We start from the raw sequence: 25,301 nt of genomic DNA, 5'->3' as shown, positions 1-25,301 counted from the left end.
TAATAAGACACGGGTGGTGGTTGCCGGACGACAAGTAGGGCCGCGGCGGACATCGAGGGGACGCGCCGCGCGTCCGCTTCGTGTTCGTGCCGACGCATTTCAGGCCCAAAATTGGGTCTGAAATGGTTCCGCGCGGATGCGTTTTGGAAATGGGTCGGCGCGTTGGGCCAGCATTTTTGTCGCCGTCGACCCAAATAAATGTGGACGGACGAAATGGGTCGGCATGTTGTAGTTGCTCTAATGGCCACGATGGACGTGGCCGGGCCAGCCACATGGTCATTGCCGCCCTGCAAGAATGGGGTGGGCGACGCAAGCGACACGGAGTTGCCGGCGTAGGCAGTAGCGTCCCCGTCCGTGATCACCTGCGTTGCCTCAGTGTCCACCTCCGTCTCAATATTCCTGAACAGGGCGTCATTGTGCAGCCGCCATCGCTCGCGGCGGATGTCACAAGCACGGCCATGGACTGTTACAGTCCCGTTGCTCACCCAACAAGGCCGGATTCTCCATGACCATAGTCGTGATGACATCATCGTTCTCTTGTTCGCTGATGATTTGCCCTTCCGTGAACTACAGCTACTCGAAGAGCCGCAGGTTGTGCCCATGCTCCTCCTGCGGCATCTCTAGTGTAGTGCCTCTTTCCAAAAAGACGACTGAGCAGTCGCACGCGGGAGAGAGAAACATGTGCGGGAGTGGTTTTGAGTGAGACCACTTGCCGGACGCGTACATGGCAGAGGTCCGGGCTCCCGCATAGTGCCCCTAATTTTTGTCTGATTTATGGGAAAATGAACCCATGGATGCGTTTGCAAATAAATATGGATTCGCGTTGGATGACAAAGTGCGTCCGTATAGCTCGGTTTTTTAAGTGTTATTAGAATGAATTTGTTATTTCGTATAGAAATAACTGAGCGAAGTGGAATAAGAAATCATGGATGAGAAGATAACTATAGCAAAAGCCATTTGAATTAATATTTTATATATCAAAATAATTAGTTTTGTTATTAATGAGAAAAGGGGTAGTCAAAAGAAGAGAAATTATTAGTTATTTATTAAGGTTAATTTGATTCAATGACCAGAGTTCCGCGAGTATATATAGCCCGGAGACGACGAATAAAAATGTGTTCATTCGCCTCGAACTTTAGAGGGGCTCATTGAAGACTTTATTGAATGATTACCCAACAGGTAAGTGAGGGTCTGTGTTGGAGATGACTTTTTTACATAATATAATTACGTATCGTCTAATCCAGTCTTGGTCACGTGATACATATTTGAGACGGTATTCGATAGATGAACTACACATCGTCCCATGACAAGGTCGACGTCTAATCGTGCCATGAGATGGGAACCTGCGTGAGAGCAGTCTGCCTTCTAGGAGCTCGGCCACTGCTGCGTAAGTAGAAAAGCTGCGCTCAAAGCCAGATAGATGGGCTAAATTCCCTGTGCGAAACGAAAGCCAGATCTAGCGCTGCTGGCTAGGGAACACATTATGCCGGCGAACTTTGGCTGTGAGCCACGATTTTGTTGTCGGGGAATTGCAAGGCGGCGAGGTGCAGAATGACTAAAAGCATCTTCAGCCGTTGAGTCTTCCAGAAAACATTTTTTTTTTTGCCGTTTGAAGGGCTGTCAGCGAAATTTTTGGCCTGAGGATGAAAATTTTCCCAGCCATGTCCACCCCTAAGCGTCTAGGCCGCGGCCTCCCGGCCGCTCGTCGAGGCTGCGGTAGGAGGCGGCCTGCACGACCACCCAGTCCACGGAGCCGGTGTCGTGTGACGGGACGACGAGGCCGCAGGCGCCCCGCGGTCTCAGTGAAGCGGCATGCGTAGGACTCGGCGGTGCCGTTGCGGATACGGATGGCGTACACCATGCCGTCGCCGTCGAAGAGGTGGCGCCGTGGGCTCGAAGCAAGGATTGGCGCCGTTGGCACGCACGGGCGTCGGGTCGGCCGCTACTCCCTTCCTTGAACGCGTCGAGCGCCGCGGCCGCCGCGCGCTGGAAGAAGTCGAGGTGATTAGCACCGGGCCGTGCTAGCCGCGCGGGGCGCGAACCGAGCCGAACTAGGGCCGCGTCGGCGCCCATGGGGGCGCTGGAGGGAAGAGGAGGCGGAGGAGGAAGCGAGCGCGGCCGGGGCGGCGAGGAGGCAGGGCGGCGCGAGGAGGCGAGCAGCGAGCACGGCAAGAGCGGCGCGAGGAGGCAAGGCGGCGAGGAGGCGGGCGGCGAGCGCGGGCGGGGTGGCGAGCGGAGAGAGAGGCGAGGAAAAGTAGCAGCAGATTCTTTTTCGCATGTGGGTGGGCCTAACAGAAAAAGGAGGAAAGAGAGAGGGGGGGGGGGGGGGGGGAGATGCTGACCTGTGGGGTTTAGGCATGCAAAAAGTAGTGCCGGCGGCTACAAGTGCCCTAGTGGGCTGGGTGTTAGCTAAGGTCACCAGGGCTATTTTTGTTCAAATCCGATAAAAAACAAGTACTTAGGAGCTTGAGTGGGGAGTTTTTTGCCCGCCGGCTTTTAAAAAATGGTTTGGGAGGCTTCTTGGGGGTATGATTGAAGATGCTATAAAGCGAAGGAAGGAGCAGGATTCTAACACGACGGCCGCCGCCGACGCCGACCCGGTGCACCATCCCCTGTGATGCACGAAAGGTTGCCACGGCGCGACACCCAAGCGGGCGGACGGGCCAATCAAACCCATCAATGGACTCCCGCCTTTAGAGAAACCTTCGTTTGTCAAGTGGTTTCAGTTCATTCAACTTGCGGGTGATGATGCTGGTGGTAGGGCACGTACGATCGATGGAGGAGGAGGACACCACATGCCGTGCGTCCGGCCGACCGCGCCGGTGTTTGCAAACGCAAAAGTAACATCCGGGAGCCAATAATGGCCACTTATTGGGAAGAAGAAAGATCTGAATCAGCATCCGTTTGTGCATCGAGAACTACTGGCGGGTAGGTAAATTGGCCGGCTCCACCTCCACGCGTGGCGCATGCATGCAAGCAGCAGCCGACGCAGGTCGTGCCAAATGGGGTGGCGGTGGTGGTTGGATCCGAATTGAACCACCGAGCGATCCAGTGTTTAACTGCAGAATACACACTGACGCTCAAAAATAAGAACTGCAGACACACTGAAATTTTCTGCATTTTTTTTGAGAAATCTCGCCTTCTTTACTGTTCAATAATTAAAGGTACAATGTTTTGGTCATGAGGAGACCCCAACCAAACATGACGACCTACATCTAAATTACAACCAAACTTGGCGAGATTATGCGCTTCGAAATTAAAAACTCTACGTTCATGAGTGAAAGTACATGAAATCATATCATTTTTCCTAGCAATTATTTCCTGGATGATGGCACCATGATATCCTCCCGACCCTTGCTTAATGTCCTTCACCACTTCCTCACAATCTGAAGCAACGTGCATCATCTGAATTCCCAGGCCCTCTGCAAGTGCAAGAACTTCTCTACACGCAAATGCTTCGAGAAGAGTTGGGTCAATAATATATGCATACACAACAAGAGAAGAGCCCAGGTAAAGCACGGTGCTATCCCTGCATACTGCTGTTGCCACTCCACAATGGCCATGCCGACCTACAGCTCCGTTGACATTGATCTTTGCTTTGTCCCCCATCGGAGGCAGCCACCTATGGACTTCTGCCACCCTAGGACCCGAGCTCGCACCAGGAACCCTGCTTGTTGCTGGTTTATGCAGTCCTCGCAAATCCATCAAATATGAGTTAATGAATGAATTTGTTTGACTTGGGCTCTGAAAAATAGCTTCATAGACTGTTTTCCGTCTGGTGTACCAGATAGACCATAGGGTAACAACCATAGTTGTAAACTGGTCATGGCTCAACGACTCCTGCATGTCGAAGAGAAAGTTCTTGGCACCCGGCTCCTGATTATCTCCCATACGCTGCACCACCTCTGAATCTGACAAGGCCCAAATACAACGCGCCATGGTGCAACTGATTAGTGCGTGTCTCCAAGAGTCTTCCCTCCCACACAAAGGGCATGCATCAACCGTAGACATGTTCCGTTTCTTTAGCACATCTGTTGTCGGCAGTGAGTGGCGTGCCAGTCTCCACAGGAATATTTTTACTTTAGATGGAACCGAGAACCTCCAAAGCGTAGTCCAATCTTCCTCCTGTCTTGAGTTATTCGACGCACCACTTCTCCCTTCAAGCCAGTCTTCCCGCTGCATTTTGGTTTTGATAATGAATTTGCATGCAGAGCTAACAGAGAAAACACCCTTCCTATCTGGGTGCCACGCCCAAAAATCCTCCATATTCCGTGTGCACACCGGAATTTTCAAAATAGTGCCCACATCGACAGGCAGAAATACACTACGGATGTAGTTCACATTCCATTGTGCTGTAGCTGGAATTAACAACTCTGAACTTTAGATGGAGGATCAGCCACACGACATAAAATTGGTCTTAGTGATGATTCTTTTGGTAGCCAATTATCTGTCCAAATATCCGTTGATTGCCCATTGCCAATCCTCTTGATGATACCTTGTTTCAAGATTTCTCTGCCGTCAAGAATTGCCCGCCAAATTTGAGAGGGGCGGGAACCAAGTTCTGCCGACAGAATAGACCCTTCTGGATAGTAGCTCGCCTTGAGAATCCTAGCACTCAATGATGTAGGCTCCTGCAACAACCTCCACGCCTGTCGTGGTAATAATGCAAGGTTAAAAAGTTCCAAATCTCGGAAACCTAGCCCTCCCAAATACTTAGGTCTCGTCATCACTTCCCAAGAAACCCATGCAGATTTTCTTTTTCCTTGCTTACATCCCCACCAAAATTTCCTGATAATGTTGTTAATATGTTTGCATAGTCCCCGTGGCAACCTAAAACATGACATAGAATATACCGGGATCGCCTGTGCAACTGATTTAATCAAAACACCTTTGCCACCTGCCGATAATATCTTACCCATCCATCCTTTGACTTTATCCCAGATGCGATCACTTATATATTTGAAAGTATCCTTTTTTGAATGACATACATCAGTGGGCATACCCAAATATTTGTTAGTTAAAGATTCATTTGGTACTTGCAAATGCCCCTTCACCGCATCACGAACAATCTGTGGACAGCCTTTACTGAAAAATATAGAAGATCTTTCTCTATTCACCCTCTGTCCTGATGCCAAACAATATGTTTCCAGTAGGTTTGATACCTCCTCCGCTCCATTAACACTTGCCCTGAAAAACAGCAGGCTGTCATCCGCGAATAAAAGATGGTTCACCGACGGAGCCGATGGGGCCACCTTGATTCCACTGAGCTGTGATGACTGATTTTGAGATTTCAATAGGCACGAAAGGCCCTCCGCTGCTAACAAGAAAAGGTATGGAGAGATAGGATCTCCCTGCCGAATTCCACGAGATGGCTTAAACTCTTCTAATTTAGTTCCGTTGAACATAACAGAAAAAGAAACAGAGCTCACCAGATTCATAACAACAGAAATCCAAGGTGCAGCAAAGCCAAGTTTCTCCATCATTGCCCTCAAATAGCTCCACTCAACCATGTCGTATGCCTTCATCATGTCCAACTTGAGTGCACAGTAGCTGTTGTTTTTCGCCCTACTTCTCTTCATAAAATGTAAGCACTCATAAGCCGAGATAATATTGTCCGTGATCATCCTCCCCGGGACAAAGGCCGACTGTTCCTCAGAAACTATTTCAGGCAAAATCTCTTTCAAGCGATTAGCCAACACCTTTGATGCTATTTTGTAGAATACATTACAAAGACTAATGGGACGAAATTGAGATAAAAGTGTTGGGTTGGATACCTTCGGGATTAGGACCAGGAGTGTGTCATTAATGCATTCCGCACTTTCCTCTCCCCGAAGAATACCAAGAATAGCATCAGTGACAGAAACGCCACAAACATCCCAGTGTCTCTGGAAGAAGTGCGCCGGGAAGCCGTCCGGCCCTGGTGATTTTGTAGGTAACATCTGAAACAAAGCTTTTTTCACCTCTTCCCGTTCATATGGCGCTGTCAACATCTCGTTCATCTCCGTCAACATCTGAAATTTTCTGCTTGTTTGTGTATTCCAGGATAACCCCACAGCCCAACTGGACTAGAGCCCGGTCCAATGGCCTTACGCAAGGGCAAGCCCGAGCCCGAACAACCAAAACCCAACAGCTCTGCCTAGCAGCCCATTTCCTTTGCTTTCGGCCTAGCCAGAGTAACACAACCCAGCCCATCTCCTTCCGACCTTAGCCGCAGCGCCGCCCGCTACTACCGCTCGCCGGCTCGCCGCCAGGCTAGCCGGCACCGTTCCCTACCTGCCCGTCTGTCGCACCTCCGTCCTACCCCGAAGTTCCTGCGCCGTGCTCCTCCCATTCCCTGTCTCGAGGCGTCCGTCGTCCTGCGACGCGACGACCCCAACCAGTGAATCCAAGCACGCAGCTCACACTATTCTCCCCCGTTCTTGACCCCTTCCTTGCCACAAACAAAACCCACCTCCCCCTCCTCGCCGGTATGGCCTGCTCCCACCTCGCCGTGGCCTCTTCACCGGCAACCACCGGCACTGCGTTGTGCTCTGGGGCGACATCCCCCGCCGCCGGTTTCGCGCGCCTTCCCGCGACTCGCCGTACGAATCGCTCCATGTTTTATGCCTCCATTTTGATGCGGGTCTACCGTATCTTGCATTGATTGGATCCCCTCCCTCACCCCCCCACAGGTCCTGAGAAAGGCTTGTTGGCCCTCAATGGTAGGAGGGCCATGAAGCCGGTGGTCGCTGCCGCCGGGTCGACCGCACCGGCACCGGTGAAGAAGCCCATCATCGTTATCGACAACTACGATAGCTTTACCTACAACCTGTGCCAGGTATATGTATATGGTTTCACAGGTAGTGGTTAAAGTCATGGATTCTGTTATAATTTACTTTTGTTTCGCCTGTATTCTTTGCACTAAGATCAAATGATTTTATAGGTGATTGTTTGAAGATCTTACATAAATGTATTTCTACATTTGAAAAGTAGCATGAATGTACTACACATTCTGTTAATGTCTACGTACTTGTCCTACAAATTGTTGAAAACAGATGATAACTGATTGGTAACCAATGCCGCAAGGGAAATTTAGTTACAAGTACAAAGTTGGTTCCTTGGAACTATTAAAAGATTTTTCCATTTCTCAATGTGCCCCTTCGGTGTACCACTCCTTGTCTGGAATGTCCAAATTAGAATCAAGAATGCATTCAGTGGAATATCTTCAAGTGGTGACTTCTTTTTCAAGTATTTGTCATTTAGAATGGTACAGAAAATCTTCTACCAGAACAAACTTACACAACGGTATAGCATGTACTCCCTCCGTAAACAAATATAAGAGCGTTTAGATCACTACTTTAGTGATCTAAACACTCTTATATTTCTTTACAGAGGGAGTATCATTTAAACTGGTTCGCTAAATTAGTCAAAATTGACTTGTTAAAGGTTATTTTAATATGTAACAGGGACCACAAAAGTATATTATTGGGAAATATTATCTGTGTATATCTTGATTAGGTCACCCAAGTTAGCATGATAGGTATACAGTCATGAGTGGTAGTGATATGTATTTAGTTTTTGTTGTGAAAAAACATTCCTGGAAATAATGTGTTTGCTATAGTAAAAAAATCGTGTTTGCATGTCTTGAGCATGTTGTCTCTTACAATTGCTGAAGAAAATATGTAGCAAGGACTAAGGAGCGATACAACATATAAAGGAACAATTGTTTTTGATGAGGGGCATATAAAGGAACAATTTGTTTAGATGTTAGAATAATATGGGCCATGGGAAAAAAATCTTCAGAAGCACATGCTTATGAGATGGTTAAGTTTATTTGTGTACATTAATATGGCATGAACACATGCTATGAGAATACAAGTCTTGCTGAAATTGAGTGTTTGATACAGTATATGGGGGAGCTTGGAGTACATTTTGAGGTGTACCGTAATGATGAACTTACCATAGAGGATGTAAAGAGGTATAGTTCTCTGGGCACATGTTCAAGTACGATTTATTTTCTGTCTGATCCATCTAATGGGGTTATATATATTACAACTTTGCTGCTGATGTTCCTTTTTAAAAATCTCTTCTAGGATGAAGCCACGAGGAATACTTATTTCTCCAGGGCCTGGTAAGTTTCTCTTCTTGAATCTCATAACTGCTTTAAGTTTCTGAACTTAACAATTGCATTCATATTTCTTTAGGCGAACCACAAGATTCAGGTATATCATTGCAGACTGTTCTGGAACTCAGGCCAACCATCCCAATATTCGGAGTTTGCATGGGTCTGCAATGCATTGGAGAGACTTTTGGAGGTTAGATTTATATCTATGGAAACAAGGTTTTTTATGACCTGTTCTTCTGTCTTGCTGATGTTTTTTTCTTACAGGGAAGATTATTCGCGTTCCTTCTGGTGTGATGCATGGAAAAAGCTCCCCAGTTCACTATGACGAAGTTCTAGGAAAGGCCATATTTGAGGGCTTGTCAAAGTATGATTTCTCAACACTTCAGTAAATCCCATGGATATTTCGGTTCTAGCTTACATTACATAACAGTCAACTGACAGTCCGACACCGGTATTGCAAACATTAAATTACACACATCTCATGATTGCTTCTGTTTTTTTTTTATGATAGTTAGGATTTACGAATGCTGTTGGGCTCTGTTTACCTGTTTAGAGCACTTGTTTTTGTCTTGAGAAATTCTGTAGCATGTGCCATGCAAGTCAAAATTTCAACATATTCAGTTAGTATTGATGATAGAATTTTAGTCTTGGGTAGCTTCTTTTTTATTAGGGAATAAGTTGTGTTTGTTTCCTTGTTCAGTCTGGCACTTGTCCAAAGTGAGCCTTTTGATTTGACATGATCCTCGATCACTTGCATGGACAGCCCTTTTACCGCTGCAAGATATCATAGCTTGGTCATTGAGAAGGAAAGCTTCCCACAAGACGAACTGGAAATCACGGCATGGACTGAAGATGGACTTATCATGGCCGCCCGCCACAAGAAGTACAAGCATATCCAGGTATTTCTTGACTCCATGCTTCACGCCGTGGCTGTCATGGTACTAACTGATAGATATGATGTAACTCTTTCAGGGGGTCCAGTTTCACCCAGAGAGTATCATCACCCCTGAAGGCAAGAGAATCATCCTCAACTTTGCGAGATACGTCGAGGAGTTTGAGAAGCAGACCTCGGGGACTCAGTAGGGAACTAGAGTAATCGAGAAGTAGAGCACTTAGGGGAACTAGATAGATGCTGTTATATTGTTACGTATTATTTTCCGCGGGAAAGCCTGCTTACTTGTGGTCTCGATTAGTATCCTCATTTTGCTTAGTAGCACTATTTCAACTTCAAGGAATTGCCACACATGCATGCATGTGTTTTGTGTATGGTACTGTTGATATATGTACAAAAAAGATAAAGAAAATGCATCGTCTCACCTCGGGCATGTTTAATTTGTTTCAGGAGAGAGAGAGAGAAACCACAACAACTAAATAGGCCGTGATCACCAAGGCTCCGAGCAGAAAAGAGAGGAACAAAAGCAAAAGCTCCCGCGGTTGGGATCATGTCTGTGTAGAGAGATGCAGGGCACAAAAAGGCAAAGACGAGCAAAAGTAAAAAGTCCAAAGCACGGATAAGGCGGGCGATCGGCGGATGGTTTTGTTATTATGACTCACAATCTATCTCCCATCTTTATTTATTATAAGCCCAACAAAAACAAACTGGCCCAGCGAAAAAGGATAGAGAAACGGAATTAATCAATCAAATTATTATTTTTTATTATTATTAACTAGCAAAAAGGCCCGTGCGTTGCAACGGGAGAAAAATATATCACATTCTCTTCTAATCTAAAAAAGGTGATATAGAATTTTAGGAATCTGTTCCACAAGTCCAGCTCTTCTATTTCAACACGCCTTGCATGTAGCTTTAAAAAGCACATAACAGGCTGGCGATAATTCATTTATTTATGACATGCGCAGAATAATGTGTTATTGTGGGTAAAGGAAAACGACAAGAACATACGATGATACATTAGCACACTATACGGAGACATGCATGCATCATGGGCGGTTTCCGGTTCAAGCATCACCAACTTATGGCATGTTCAACAACATTCCTATTGTGAGCTCCGATCCATGGCCTCAAGCTCATCCTCAAGTTGTGGTCCCGAACTCGTCCTGCTTCACTCCGACGTGAAATATCGCTCCGGAACTTGTCATGTCTCCTCTGTGCTCATCCAGTTTTGTTTGTCAACATTGTCTGTCTTATAATTCCCACCCCTCTGCTAACGGGTCACTTGACTTGTTATTTATAACCTGTGTGAAAAATTTATGTTGGCGTCTGCAAATTTTTTTGTGGCAACTCTTGAATATACTTTCATGTACATATTTATCAAAGAAAATACATGGAGAGTATTTTTAATACATAAACAGTATTTGTTGTTTTTAATGCATGACGAAACATCATTTCTCCTATGGCGCACATAACCCATATATACTTATCGGATCTCCTCGGATTTCTTGCCATGCATCCTTTCTTATATTTCTTTTATATAGCCCAGCAAATCCCCATATTTATCGGATCTTTATTTGGGAATCTCTTTTATTTCTTTCCTTGCATGCCCTCTCTTTTATTGCTTGCCACACATGTCCTTATTTGTTCCTTTCTTAGATTAGAAATGGTACCAGCACCTCTTATGTTTTGTTCAACTTCCAAGAAGGCTTGTCCATTGTGTACTTGCTGACATATATAAATTGGTATTCATTTTATGTAAATCGGTGAAGTGGTATTAATACAGGTGACCCCTTTTTTATATGAATACACGCGACCCTTTATTAGACGCGTCCCCTTATTTTTAACAGAATCTCGTATCTAATGAAAATGAAGTACAAATGTGCTTCATTGTCCAGTCTGTTTGGAGCTAAGGCCTAATTATTCTGCTCCTCCAACCTGACAGGTCTCTTTTCATGGGACTTCCTTGTTTAATGGTGTTTTAGTCCATTTTTATTCGATAGGGGTATCTTTGGTTTCTTGTCCATCCGTCATTTTTTCTTCCGTCAGTCGAGAATTATAAAAGGTCGACGATTATTAAACGTAGATACTGTATGCATTATTTGGTGTGCAAATTCTGTGGTTTTATGTTGATCTTCCAGCCCATTTGGATTCCATCTAAAGGGTTTTCTAAATTCATCTTTTTTTTAATTTTACTCAAACTTGTCCAAAAATCCATCCCATTTCTAAAGAGTTTTCTAAATTCAAACGTGTTTGAATTTTATTCAAACTTGTCCAAATTTTCATCTTTCAAAAAATCCTCAAACCAATTCCAAAAAAACTAATTTTTTTTCTAAGTCCAGAAAATATTTCCCTTGTAAGATTTCCTCTCTATTTATTTTCTAGTAGAGGGAGCTCGCGCAGCCCAGCAAGGCCGGCAGCATAGGCCCACCTGACCAGCCCAGTAAGGCCGGAAGCATAGGCCAACACCGATCGAACCATACGTACCCCGATCCCCAAATCTCTATCTCTTATCTTAGATCGCTGTTGTTTGCTGATTCCCGTACAGCTTTGCTTGATGTTGCAGATTACATAGAAACCTATATAAATCGGTAGAACTCGCTCTCGATGAGCGAGGTGGGTTCATACATGCGGGGATTTTCCCGTGACGGGTGGAACGGATGAAAAAATGACTGCGGGTTAATTCATAATAAAAACCACATGGATCTTTTTGTAAAAACACCTTGACGCACAAAATTTAGTACCACCTCAAATATGTTTTAAATTTAAACTGAAAGCGTAAAATCACAGGAAAAAGCGTATTGTGACGATGAACCCACAGAGTCAATCCGTGCTTTATTATTAAATTAATAAATAATATATATAATATATATTAGGGAAAGATAGTACTCCCTTCGGTCCTTTTTAGTTCGCATATAAAATTTGTCTGAAGTCAAACCTCGTAAACTTTGACCAAGTTTATAAAAAAAATATAAATATTTAGAATGTGAAATCAACAACATTAGATGCATCATGACTTTACTTTTCATATTGTATAAATTTAACATTATAGATGTTAATATTTTTTCATATAAATATGGTCAAACTTTACGAAGTTTGACTTGAGATAATCCTTATATGCAAAGTAAAAAGGACCGGAGGGAGTAGTAGTAGTAGTAGTAGTAGTAATAGTAGTAGTAGTAGTAGTAGTAGTAGTAGGAGGAGGAGGAGGAGGAGGAGGAGTACTCCTCTAGAGACTAGAATAGAGACTCGGAGCAGATAGCTCCTGGCCTCCCAACAGAGAAGAGAGAGAGAGCAAGCGGTCCGACGTCAAGTGCAGCCTGTTGCAGGAGCTTAGGGCATCTCCAGCCGCGCTCTCAAGAAGGTCCCCCAGGCGTTTTTTCGTCCGCCGGCGCCAAAAAATCGGCCCAGTCGCGCCCCCAAGAGCCCAGTTTTCGCCGGCTCGGACCGAAATTGGCGCCGGCGGACCCAACCCGAACCCGGCGCGCTGGGGGTCGCTCGTGGGCGCCGGGCGAATCGGTTTTGGCGCGAAGAGCCGCGGGCCCGCCGCGTCGACGACTCTACTCTCTTCTCGCCCCTTCGTCGTCCTCATCGCCTCGTTTCCCGCGGCGAATCAATGCCAAAGCTGCCGCGCGCTGCCGCGCCGGTCAGCCTCCATTGATGCCTCACGGGCGGCGCAGTGAAGGCTGGGTGACGCGTCCCTCGGCCGCCATGCAATCACGCCACGCGTAACGCACCGGCCAAGCCTACCGCGCGGCGTCTCCGCCTATAAAAGCCGACTGCAAGCGCGCCGGAGAGACTCACCCCGATCATCCACCGACGACGAGCTCATTTCTCCCCCTTTCCTCCTCTCGCCGTCACCAGTTGAGAAAGCATGGCCGAGCGTTTCCCAGGCGACGGCGCGGCGGCGAACGGATTCGGGCGCCGTTATCTGCACGAGGACGAGGCTCGCCTCCTTTTCGAGGCCGAGTACCCGGTCCCGCCGGACATGCGGGTGCCAGGGCGTGGAGGATCAGCGCCGCCGCCGTGCCAGTGCCCCCGGTACCCACCGGCGCGGTGCGGCGTGCGGAGATCGCACGCATCCGCTCGTCCCTGCCGCGTGCGGCGAGGGAGGGGCCCCGGTACGTCCCCGACAGCCCAATCCGGGAGCCGTACTTCCGCCGCCGGCACGACGAGCAGCTCGAGGCCACCAATGGCGTCGTGCCCTCCGGCAGGTTCAACGCCGCCGGCGGTGTCGGTGGTGGGACGTGCCCGGGCGCACGTTGGAGTCCGTCCTCGAGTACATCGAGGGTGGCAACACGCCGCGCCTCGAGTACCCCGCTCCCCCGTCCTTCTCACGCCGCCGGGGAAGCTCCTGGACGCCGAGGCGCATGGAGACCGGGGTGTCCTCCTCCTCGTCCGGCGGCTCTCCCTGCCTCCACCTCCGCCCCGTCAAGCCGGAGCCACAGGACACGCCTGTCAGCGCGCGTACCCGCAGCTCCGGCGCCCTCGTCGAGCCCAAGGTGGAGTCCAGCCTCCCCCCGGAGTACGAGGAGATAGCCCGGCGCGGCTTCTCCGACGAGGACGCCATGCGGTGGCCGCGCGACGACTACCTGCGCAAGGAGATGATCCGGCAGCGCCGGGCCCTGGAGGAGATCGCCGCCCGCAAACGTGGACGCGAGGACGAGGACGGTGTCGTCGTCCTCGATTGCGACGACGACGACGCCCCCGGACCGTCCAACCCGTCGCGCCAACCGGGGGAGGGATGCAGCAGGGACGGCGAAGGCGTAGGCGGGGCGACGACGACGACGGCGGCGGTGACTACACGCGGTTCTACAGCCTCCTCGGCATGTAGAACCGCGTGGGCGGGCGGCGAGGGAGACGGCGGGGTAGCCCGCGGTAGTTTTTTTCTTTTTTTTGTAAAATATGTTTAAATTTGAACGAACTCGTCCGTATTTGCGTTGTGTTTGCGCCAAATTTAAACATTTTAAAAACCCGTGGGGAGCCGCGACTGGAGGACATGTGCGCGATTTAGCGCCGGTGCGTCCAGGGGCGATTTTTTGCCCCTCCTGAAGGGCCAACGGCTGGAGATGCCCTTAGCCGCAAAGTGGACGACGAGGCAGTGTTACAGAACGGAGGTGCATGCAGGCTGACAATACTCATGGTCCGTCTTTTGGTCCAAAAGAGAAACCTCGTCATGGCTAATTCTTACTCCCTTCATTTACAAATATAACATGTTTTGGCTATTTGAGCAAGGAACTACATGTAGACTGAAATGAGTGAACCAACACACTGAAACGTATCTAGATATATCCAGTTTAGAAAAAGTTAGAACACCTTATATTTATGAACAAAGGGAGTACATGAAATCGAACAATGCAAATACTAGTGTTTGACACGAACACAAAATAAAATAATGTAGGCGTTTTAGTGTACTTAAGTGCCCAGATAAAATACAGGGAAACTTGTATTTTGGAGAAATAAAGCACGGTCCCTTAACAAATTAATAAGCACCATGGCCATGGTCGATGTGAGTTGGGCAACCGTGTGTTCTGGTTCACTGGGACTTGAAAGGCTCTTGATTATTCGCGCCCATGGGTTGAAGTTGCATACCATCTCCAATTAAGCCGGTACACTCGGATCTCTTCTTCTCAGTATGCTTAGTGTAGCCGATGGTGTTGTGGTGGTGAAGTGAAGAGGAGAGCGGATGTAAATGACACCCAAACGATGGATCATGTCAGCGACAACCTAGACGTCACCCCGCCTTGGATAGGCTCTATGTCAGCGATGGTGTAGACGACGCCCTGCCTAGCGTGAGCTTCGTGTCGGCGCTAGTGTAGACGATATCTCGCCTTGGGCGAGTTCCGTCGTGGAATAGACAACGTCCTTTCTTGAACGGGTTCCGTGTCGACGGCGCCCTGCCTTGAGTGAGCTCTGTGTCGGCGGCTGTGTAAACGACACTCAATGATGGTTTCCGTGTCAACTGTTTTTCAAATTCATGATCTTTTTTCAAAATCCACGAACTTTTTTGAATTCACGTATTTCTTCGCCTTTTGTGATTTTTTGTTTTTTTAATTCAACCAGGGGAAATAATGTGAAATCTACATGGGCCGGCCCACCACCAGAGTCATCCTTGATGTTGTTAATCACCTGGGTCCTGGGGACAATCCGACTCAACATCGACATGTTCGATATCCAGTCAGTAGCACGCGATAAGCAATCTTACTCCACAATCCACATTGTCCATTTGAAATAAACATTTTGGCCATGTTCACTTTCCTCGCATGCTGAAAAATGCTCAGAGGCGCACGAGGCGGGGCGTATCGCATGAGTTGTTTCCCTATAATTACTAAAATGAAACCTCATTTCCTATAAAATGAAAAATTATCTTGTGCAAATGAAGAATATAGGTAGAATGAGATTTTATTTTTCTTCAGACAGAAACGAAGTGAAGATTCGTGTGTGCTTGCCATGGCACACACATGACGCCTGAGGAGTTCACGCGACACACTAGCGTGGACGCCACGGGCCAGGAGAACAATGCTACCATGTCAGTGTTTCCTGTCGGTAATAGTGTGCTTGCCCAAAACTAACTCGGCGGCCTGAGTGCCTGTTTAATAGTGTGCTTGTTGCTCCCTTTGTGTGTCCATATCATCAGTTCAGTATATTGTTGCTCTGTTGATTCAAACCATATTGATATACATTATGTAGACGTGTGTCATGTTGTAACTTTGGCTCCATTGTTGTGAACGAAACTAATATATTTATTATAGCTCCTTTTGTGTCTTCAAGGCAGAATAATACTCTTTCTGCTTTTATTTACTTTGTATATTAGGTTTGTCTAAAGTCAAACTTTGTATACTTTCAACAAGTTTGTAGAAAAATACTATATTAACTACCAAATCAATACCATCAAATTCATCATTGCATATATTTTCACATCATACAAATTTGTTATTGTAAATATTCATATTTTTTTCTACAAACCTTATAAAATTTGACTTCAATCAAAGCCAATATGGGGAGTAAATAAAAAACGGAGGGAGTATTTGACTATAGCCAGCAAAATGGTGTGATGGAGCTGCGTTGCCATTTGGTGATTATGCAGGCAGAATGATAGCAGCATACATATGCTTTCTTCTATAAGAGTTTTTCAGTCAAACAAAATTTTCATCATCCATCATAAAAGAAGTAGAAATGCTTTCACAACATGTCAACCTGGGGCTGTATGTACCATACTCCGTCTGCTATTTAAGTTAAATTTGCACCATGTTAAAACATTTTCAAAAGTACAACATGGATACCAAGTTCAACATCAAAGTTTCACATAATCAAGATGTCATCTCCTGTGCACCACAACATTTACGTTAGGAGGGGAAATGATGGTCCAGCTATCTTTGACAGGTTCAGTGTCTGTGCTAGGCAGATAAGCCATCAATCTATGTTACACAAAAGATCCGCCTTCAAGTGCTACACGCTCTCGTTCAATGGCCTCCACCTGCTAGGTTTAACTAGCCTCGCTGACACTCCAGCTGCTTCGTGTTCTCCAATAGCACCTGCTTCAGCATCACAGCACAACCAATCGGCATTCAGGTTCCATACAATGGGAAATCAATGCTGTACACAACAATAAGGTTTCAGTGCGTCCAATGGTAGGACGACAAGTCTGGAGATGTAATTGAGCAAGGGCGGCCGAGAACAAGGAACGGTTCTTAACCTCTCGGATGTAGGTTGCGATCGCTTTGCACCCTTCACTTGCAAGGTCCATCATAGTCTCAAATGTGTCCATTGGTAGTTTCGCGTCCATCTGAAAATCGCCATTCGAGCATTAGTGTTGCTGTGAATGAATGATGTCATGCAGCAAACTAAGCACATAAGAAATGTGTTGCATCAGAAAGTTTGTGTTGCAGATGAGGCGTGGGCTAGGGAGACCCTGAAATTTGGAGCAATCAAAGTTTATGATCGTTCTGTAACCTGCAGAAGAGTCACTTTGGCCATCTTTGCAAGAATGCCAATGGTGACATCCGCGCCTCCAGCGTTTTCTTCTATATAATTCAGATCTGAAATAACATACTAGAATGGTTGAGGCCTCTTTGTCACTTTGGCTCTTGATTATTCGCGTCCATGGGTTGAAGTTGCATACCATCTCCAATTAAGCTGGTACAATTGGATCTATTCTTCTCAGTATGCTTAGTGTAGCCGATGGTGTTGTGGTGGTGAAGTGAAGAGGAGAGCGGATGGAAATGACACCCAAACGATGGATCATGTCGGCGACAACCTAGACGTCACCCCGCCTTGGATAGGCTCTATGTCAGCGATGGTGTAGACGACGCCCTGCCTAGCGTGAGCTTCGTGTCGGCGCTAGTGTAGACGATATCTCGCCTTGGGCGAGTTCCGTCGTGGAATAGACAATGTCCTTTCTTGAACGGGTTCCGTGTCGACAGCGCCCTGCCTTGAGTGAGCTCCGTGTCGGCGGCTGTGTAAACGACACCCAATGATGGTTTCCGTGTCAACTTTTTTCCAAATTCATGATCTTTTTTCAAAATCCATGAACTTTTTTGAATTCACGTATTTCTTCGCCTTTTGTGATTTTTTGTTTTTTTTAATTCAACCAGGGGAAATAAAATGTGAAATCTACATGGGCCGGCCCACCACCAGAGTCATCCTTCATATTGTTAATCACCTGGGTCCTGGGGACAATCCGACTCAACATCGACATGTTCAATATCCAGTCAGTAGCACGCGATAAGCAATCATACTCCGCAATCCACATTGTCCATTTGAAATAAACATTTTGGCCATGTTCACTTTCATTGCATGCTGAAAAATGCTCAGAGGCGCACGAGGCGGGGCGTATCGCATGAGTTGTTTACCTATAATTAGTAAAATGTAACCTCATTTCCTATAAAATAAAAAATAATATGTTGTGCAGATGAAGAATATAGGTAGAATAAGATTTTCTTTTTCTTCGGACAGAAACGAAGTGATGATCGTGCGTGCTTGCCATGGCACACACATGACGCCTGAGGAGTTCACGCGACACACTAGCGTGGATGCCACGGGCCAGGAGAACAATGCTACCATGTCATCGTTTCCTGTCGGTAATAGTGTGCTTACCCAACACTAACTTGGCGGCCTGCGTGCCGGTTTAATAGTGTGCTTGCTGTTCCCTTTGTGTCCATATCATCAGTTCAGTATATTGTTCCTCTGTTGATTCAAACCCTATTGATATAAATTATGTAGACGTGTGTCATGTTGTAACTTTGGCTCCATTGTTGTGAACGAAACTGATGTATTTATTATAGCTCCTTTTGTGTCTTCAAGAAAGAATAATACTCTCTCTGTTTTTATTTACTCCGTATATTAGGTTTGTCTAAAGTCAAACTTTGTATACTTTCAACAAGTTTGTAGAAAAATAGTATATTAACTACCAAATCAATACCATCGGATTCATCATTGCATATATTTTCACATCATACAAATTTGTTATTGTAAATATTCATATTGTTTTCTACAAACCTTATAAAGTTTGACTTCAATCAAAGCTAATATGGGGAGTAAATAAAAAACGGAGGGAGTATTTGACTGCAGCCAGCAAAATGGTGTGATGGAGCTGCGTTGCCATTTGGTGATGATGCAGGCAGAATGATAGCAGCATACATATGCTTTCTTCTATAAGAGTTTTTCAGTCAAATTTTTTTTTCATCATCCATCATAAAAGAAGTAGAAATGCTTTCACAACATGTCAAGCTGGGTATGTATGTACTATACTCCGTCTGCTATTTAAGTTAAATTTGCACCATGTTAAAACATTTTCAAAAGTACAACATGGATACCAAGTTCAACATCAAAGTTTCACATAATCAAGATGTCATCTCCTGTGCGCCACAACATTTACGTTAGGAGGGGAAATGATGGTCCAGCTATCTTTGACAGGTTCAGTGTCTGTGCTAGGCAGATAAGCCATCAATCTATGTTACACAAAAGATCCGCCTTCAAGTGCTACACGCTCTCGTTCAATGGCCTCCACCTGCTAGGTTTAACTAGCCTCGCTGACACTCCAGCTGCTTCGTGTTCTCCAATAGCACCTGCTTCAGCATCACAGCACAACCAATCGACATTCAGGTTCCATACAATGGGAAATCAATGTTGTACACAACAATAAGGTTTCAGTGTGTCCAACGGTAGGACAACAAGTCTGGAGATGTAATTGAGCAAGGGCGGCCGAGAACAAGGAACGGTTCTTAACCTCTCGGATGTAGGTTGCGATCGCTTTGCACCCTTCACTTGCAAGGTCCATCACAGTCTCAAATGTGTCCATTGGTAGTTTCACGTCCATCTGAAAATCGCCATTTGAGCATTAGTGTTGCTGTGAATGAATGATGTAATGCAGCAAACTAAGCACATAAGAAATGTGTTGCATTAGAAAGTTTGTGTTGCAGCTGAGGCATGGGCTAGGGAGACCCTGAAATTTGGAGCAATCAAAGTTTATGATCGTTCTGTAACCTGCAGAAGAGTCACTTTGTCCATCTTTGCAAGAATGCCAACGGTGACATCCGCGCCTCCAGTGTTGTCTTCTATATAATTTAGATCTGAAATAACATATTAGAATAGTTGAGGCCTCTTTGTAACTTTGGCTCTTGATTATTTGCTTCCATGGGTTGATGTTGCATACCATCTCCAATTAAGCTGGTACACTCGGATCTCTTCTTCTCGGTATGCTTAGTGTAGCCGATGGTGTTGTGGTGGTGAAGTGAAGAGGAGAGCGGATGTAAATGACACCCAAACGATGGATCATGTCGGCGACAACCTAGACGTCACCCCGCCTTGGATAGGCTCTATGTCAGCGATGGTGTAGACGACGCCCTGCCTAGCGTGAGCTTCGTGTCGGCGCTAGTGTAGACGATATCTCGCCTTGGGCGAGTTCCGTCGTGGAATAGACAATGTCCTTTCTTGAACGGGTTCCGTGTCGACAGCGCCCTGCCTTGAGTGAGCTCCGTGTCGGCGGCTGTGTAAACGACACCCCAATGATGGTTTCCGTGTCAACTGTTTTTCAAATTCATGATCTTTTTTCAAAATCCACGAACTTTTTTGAATTCACGTATTTCTTCGCCTTTTGTGATTTTTTGTTTTTTTAATTCAACCAGGGGAAATAATGCGAAATCTACATGGGCCGGCCCACCACCAGAGTCATCCTTGATGTTGTTAATCACCTGGGTCCTGGGGACAATCCGACTCAACATCGACATGTTCGATATCCAGTCAGTAGCAAGCGATAAGCAATCTTACTCCACAATCCACATTGTCCATTTGAAATAAACATTTTGGCCATGTTCACTTTCCTCGCATGCTGAAAAATGCTCAGAGGCGCACGAGGCGGGGCGTATCGCATGAGTTGTTTCCCTATAATTACTAAAATGAAACCTCATTTCCTATAAAATGAAAAATTATCTTGTGCAGATGAAGAATATAGGTAGAATAAGATTTTCTTTTTCTTCGGACAGAAACGAAGTGATGATCGTGCGTGCTTGCCATGGCACACACATGACGCTTGAGGAGTTCACGCGACACACTAGCGTGGACGCCACGGGCCAGGAGAACAATGCTACCATGTCAGTGTTTCCTGTCGGTAATAGTGTGCTTACCCAACACTAACTCGGCGGCCTGCGTGCCGATTTAATAGTGTGCTTACTGTTCCCTTTGTGTCCATATCATCAGTTCAGTATATTGTTCCTCTCTTGATTCAAACCCTATTGATATAAATTATGTAGACGTGTGTCATGTTGTAACTTTGGCTCCATTGTTGTGAACGAAACTGATGTATTTATTATAGCTCATTTTGTGTCTTCAAGAAAGAATAATACTCTCTCTGTTTTTATTTACTCCGTATATTAGGTTTGTCTAAAGTCAAACTTTGTATACTTTCAACAAGTTTGTAGAAAAAATAGTATATTAACTACCAAATCAATACCATCGGATTCATCATTGCATATATTTTCACATCATACAAATTTGTTATTGTAAATATTCATATTGTTTTCTACAAACCTTATAAAGTTTGACTTCAATCAAAGCTAATATGGGGAGTAAATAAAAAATGGAGGGAGTATTTGACTACAGCCAGCAAAATGGTGTGATGGAGCTGCGTTGCCATTTGGTGATGATGCAGGCAGAATGATAGCAGCATACATATGCTTTCTTCTATAAGAGTTTTTCAGTCAAACAAAATTTTCATCATCCATCATAAAAGAAGTAGAAATGCTTTCACAGCATGTCAAGCTGGGTATGTTTGTACTATACTCCGTCTGCTATTTAAGTTAAATTTGCACCATGTTAAAACATTTTCAAAAGTACAACATGGATACCAAGTTCAACATCAAAGTTTCACATAATCAAGATGTCATCTCCTGTGCGCCACAACATTTACGTTAGGAGGGGAAATGATGGTCCAGCTATCTTTGACAGGTTCAGTGTCTGTGCTAGGCAGATAAGCCATCAATCTATGTTACATAAAAGATCCGCCTTCAAGTGCTACACGCTCTCGTTCAATGGCCTCCACCTGCTAGGTTTAACTAGCCTCGCTGACACTCCAGCTGCTTCGTGTTCTCCAATAGCACCTGCTTCAGCATCACAGCATAACCAATCGGCATTCAGGTTCCATACAATGGGAAATCAATGTTGTACACAACAATAAGGTTTCAGTGTGTCTAACGGTAGGACGACAAGTCTGGAGATGTAATTGAGCAAGGGCGGCCGAGAACAAGGAACGGTTCTTAACCTCTCGGATGTAGGTTGCGATCGCTTTGCACCCTTCACTTGCAAGGTCCATCACAGTCTCAAATGTGTCCATTGGTAGTTTCACGTCCATCTGAAAATCGCCATTTGAGCATTAGTGTTGCTGTGAATGAATGATGTAATGCAGCAAACTAAGCACATAAGAAATGTGTTGCATTAGAAAGTTTGTGTTGCAGCTGAGGCATGGGCTAGGGAGACCCTAAAATTTGGAGCAATCAAAGTTTATGATTGTTCTGTAACCTGCAGAAGAGTCACTTTGGCCATCTTTGCAAGAATGCCAACGGTGACATCCGCGCCTCCAGTGTTGTCTTCTATATAATTTAGATCTGAAATAACATATTAGAATAGTTGAGGCCTTGTGCGAGTTCCGTCGTGGAATAGACAATGTCCTTTCTTGAACGGGTTCCGTGTCGACGGTGCCCTGCCTTGAGTGAGTTCTGTGTCAGCGGCTGTGTAAACGACACCCAATGATGGTTTCCGTGTTAACTTTTTTTCAAATTCATGATCTTTTTTCAAAATCCATGAACTTTTTTGAATTCACGTATTTCTTCGCCTTTTGTGATTTTTTGTTTTTAATTCAACCAAGGGAAATAAAATGTGAAATCTACATGGGTTGGCCCACCACCAGAGTCATCCTTGATGTTGTTAATCACCTGGGTCCTAGGGACAATCCAACTCAACATCGACATGTTCGATATCTAGTCAGTAGCACGTGATAAGCAATCTTACTCCACAATCCACATTGTCCATTTGAAATAAACATTTTGGCCATGTTCACTTTCCTCGCATGCTGAAAAATGCTCAGAGGCGCACGAGGCGGGATGTATCGCATGAGTTATTTCCCTGTAATTAGTAAAATGAAATCTCATTTCCTATAAAATGAAAAATTATCTTGTACAAATGAAGAATATAGGCAGAATGAGATTTTCTTTTTCTTCAGACAGAAACGAAGTGAAGATCGCGTGTGCTTGCCATGGCACACACATGATGATGAGGAACGTAGTAATTTCAAAAAAATTCCTACGCACACGCAAGATTATGGTGATGCATAGCAACGAGAGGGGAGAGTGTTGTCCACGTACCCTCGTAGACCGAAAGTGGAAGCGTTAGCACAAAGCGGTTGATGTAGTCGTACGTGTTCACGATCCGACCAGTCAAGTACCGAACGTACGGCACCTCCGAGTTCAGCACACGTTCAGCCCGATGACGTCCCTCGAACTCCGATCAAGCCGAGTGTTGAGGGAGAGCTTTGTCAGCACGACGGCGTGGTGACGATGTTGATGTTCTACCAACGCAGGGCTTCGCCTAAGCACCGCTACAGTAATATCGAGGTGGACTATGATGGAGGGGGGCACCGCACACGGCTAAAAGATCAAACGATCAATTGTTGTGTCTATGGGGTGCCCCCTGCCCCCGTATATAAAGGAGCAAGGGGGGTGCGGCCGGCCAGGGAGGAGGCGCGCCAGAAGGAGTCCTACTCCCACCGGGAGTAGGACCCCCCCCTTTCCTAGTTGGATTAGGACTTGGGAGGGGGGAAGGAGTGGAGGAGAAGAAGGAAGGGGGGCGCCGCCCCCTCTCCTTGTCCTATTCGGACTGGAGGGAGGAGCATGCGGCCCAGCCCTAGCCGCCTCTCCTCTCTTCCACCTAGGCCCAACAAGGCCCATTAAGTCCCGGGGGTTCCGGTAACCTCCCGGTACTCCGGTAAAATCCCGATTTCATCCCGAACACTTTCGATATCCAAACTAAAGGAAATATGCCCTAGAGGCAATAATAACGTTATTATTTATTTCCTTATATCATGATAAATGTTTATTATTCATGCTAGAATTGTATTAACCGGAAACATAATACATGTGTGAATACATAGACAAACAGAGTGTCACTAGTATGCCTCTACTTGACTAGCTCGTTAATCGAAGATGGTTATGTTTCCTAACCATAGACATGAGTTGTCATTTGATTAACGGGATCACATCATTAGGAGAATGATGTGATTGACATGACCCATTCCATTAGCTTAGCACCCGATCGTTTAGTATGTTGCTATTGCTTTCTTCATGACTTATACATGTTGCTATGACTATGAGATTATGCAACTCCCGTTTACCGGAGGAACACTTTGTGTGCTACCAAACGTCACAACGTAACTGGGTGATTATAAAGGTGCTCTATAGGTGTCTCCAAAGGTACATGTTGGGTTGGCGTATTTCGAGATTAGGATTTGTCACTTCGATTGTCGGAGAGGTATCTCTGGGCCCTCTCGGTAATGCACATCACTTAAGCCTTGCAAGCAATGCAACTAATAAGTTAGTTGCAAGATGATGTATTACAGAACGAATAAAGAGACTTGCCGGTAACGAGATTGAACTAGGTATTGAGATACCGACGATCGAATCTCGGGCAAGTAACATACCGATGACAAAGGGAACAAACGTATGTTGTTATGCGGTTTGACCGATAAAGATCTTCGTAGAATATGTAGGAGCCAATATGAGCATCAAGGTTCTGCTATTGGTTATTGACCGGAGACGTGTCTCGGTCATGTCTACATTGTTCTCGAACCCGTAGGGTCCGCACGCTTAACGTTACGAAGACAGTTTCATTATGAGTTTTTTTTTTGATGTACCGAAGGTTGTTCGGAGTCCCGGATGTGATCACGGAGTTGACGAGGAGTCTCGAAATGGTCGAGACATAAAGATCGATATAATGGATGACTATATTTGGACACCGGGAAGGTTCCGATTGAGATTGGGACAATACCAGATCACCGGGAGGTTATCGGAACCCCCCGGGAGGTATATGGGCCTTATTGGGCCTTAGTGGAAAGGAGGGGAAAGGAGCAAGGGAGGGCCCCCCCCCAAGCCCAATCCGAATTGGGAGGGGGGCCGGCCCCCCTTTCCTTCCTCCCTCCTTCATCTTCCTTCCCTCTCCAACTCCTAATAGGAAAAAGGGGAGTCCTACTCCCTGTGGGAGTTGGACTCCCCCTTAGGGTGCGCCACCCTCCTTGGCCGGCCCCTCCTCCACTCCTTTATATACGGGGGCAGGGGGCACCCCGGAGACACAACAGTTGATCATTGATCTCTTAGCCGTGTGCGGTGCCCCCCTCCACCATAGTCCTCGATAATATTGTAGCGGTGCTTAGGCGAAGCCCTGCGACGGTAAAACATCAAGATCGTCACCACGCCGTCGTGCTGACCGAACTCATCCCCGACACTTTGCTGGATCGGAGTCCGGGGATCGTCATCAAGCTGAACGTGTGCTAAAACTCGGAGGTGCCGTAGTTTCGGTGCTTGATCGGTCTGGCCGTGAAGACGTACGACTGCATCAACCGCATTGCGCTAACGCTTCCGCTTCCGGTCTACGAGGGTACGTAGACAACACTCTCCCCTCTCATTGCTATGCATCACCATGATCTTGCGTGTGCGTAGGAAATTTTTGAAATTACTACGTTCCCCAACAGTGGTATCCGAGCCTAGGTTTTATGCGTTGATGTTATGCACGAGTAGAAAACAAGTGAGTTTTGGGCGATATAAG

General features: G+C 46.0%; 1 protein-coding gene and 2 long non-coding RNA genes across 4 annotated transcripts; 1 reads left to right on the top strand and 2 right to left on the bottom strand.

The window, feature by feature from the left end:
- The first annotated feature begins 6,169 nt into the window (after positions 1 to 6,169).
- Positions 6,170 to 9,429, top strand: LOC125542436 (anthranilate synthase beta subunit 1, chloroplastic-like). 2 transcript variants are annotated; one of them, XM_048705481.1, is made up of 8 exons: positions 6,170 to 6,581; positions 6,672 to 6,817; positions 7,887 to 7,957; positions 8,073 to 8,110; positions 8,184 to 8,294; positions 8,369 to 8,468; positions 8,868 to 9,003; positions 9,077 to 9,429. In XM_048705481.1, exons 1-8 carry the CDS (start codon positions 6,470 to 6,472, stop codon positions 9,185 to 9,187), a joined length of 825 nt encoding a protein of 274 aa, XP_048561438.1. In that variant the 5' UTR covers positions 6,170 to 6,469; the 3' UTR covers positions 9,188 to 9,429. The 2 variants fall into 2 exon arrangements, with proteins under 2 accessions (XP_048561438.1, XP_048561437.1); XM_048705480.1 differs by having other exon boundaries at positions 6,170 to 6,599; positions 6,654 to 6,817.
- A 9,325-nt stretch (positions 9,430 to 18,754) lies between these two features.
- Positions 18,755 to 19,495, bottom strand: LOC125547699. The gene is made up of 3 exons (XR_007300731.1): positions 19,479 to 19,495; positions 19,222 to 19,311; positions 18,755 to 19,060 (listed from the first exon to the last, which is right to left on the bottom strand). It is a non-coding gene; the product is annotated as an uncharacterized LOC125547699 (long non-coding RNA).
- A 1,788-nt stretch (positions 19,496 to 21,283) lies between these two features.
- LOC125547698 lies at positions 21,284 to 22,024 on the bottom strand. Its single transcript, XR_007300730.1, has 3 exons — positions 22,008 to 22,024; positions 21,751 to 21,840; positions 21,284 to 21,589 (listed from the first exon to the last, which is right to left on the bottom strand). It is a non-coding gene; the product is annotated as an uncharacterized LOC125547698 (long non-coding RNA).
- Positions 22,025 to 25,301: the final 3,277 nt, after the last annotated feature.

The sequence above is a fragment of the Triticum urartu genome, chromosome 3, assembly GCF_003073215.2.
Source record: "Triticum urartu cultivar G1812 chromosome 3, Tu2.1, whole genome shotgun sequence".
In the NCBI taxonomy this organism is placed as follows: domain Eukaryota; kingdom Viridiplantae; phylum Streptophyta; class Magnoliopsida; order Poales; family Poaceae; genus Triticum; species Triticum urartu.
The sequence above is the reverse complement of the archived record's forward strand: the minus strand, read 5'-3'. Positions and strand labels throughout refer to the sequence as shown.

What these genes read in the sequence shown, in the direction of transcription:
- LOC125542436 (XM_048705480.1), top strand. Translation starts at nt 6,470, where the DNA reads ATGGCCTGCTCCCACCTCGCCGTGGCCTCTTCACCGGCAACCACCGGC. An exon ending in CCGTACGAATCGCTCCATGT is followed by an intron (nt 6,600 to 6,653) that starts TTTATGCCTCCA and finishes GATTGGATCCCC; the next exon opens with TCCCTCACCCCCCCACAGGT. An exon ending in ACTTATTTCTCCAGGGCCTG is followed by an intron (nt 8,111 to 8,183) that starts GTAAGTTTCTCT and finishes ATATTTCTTTAG; the next exon opens with GCGAACCACAAGATTCAGGT.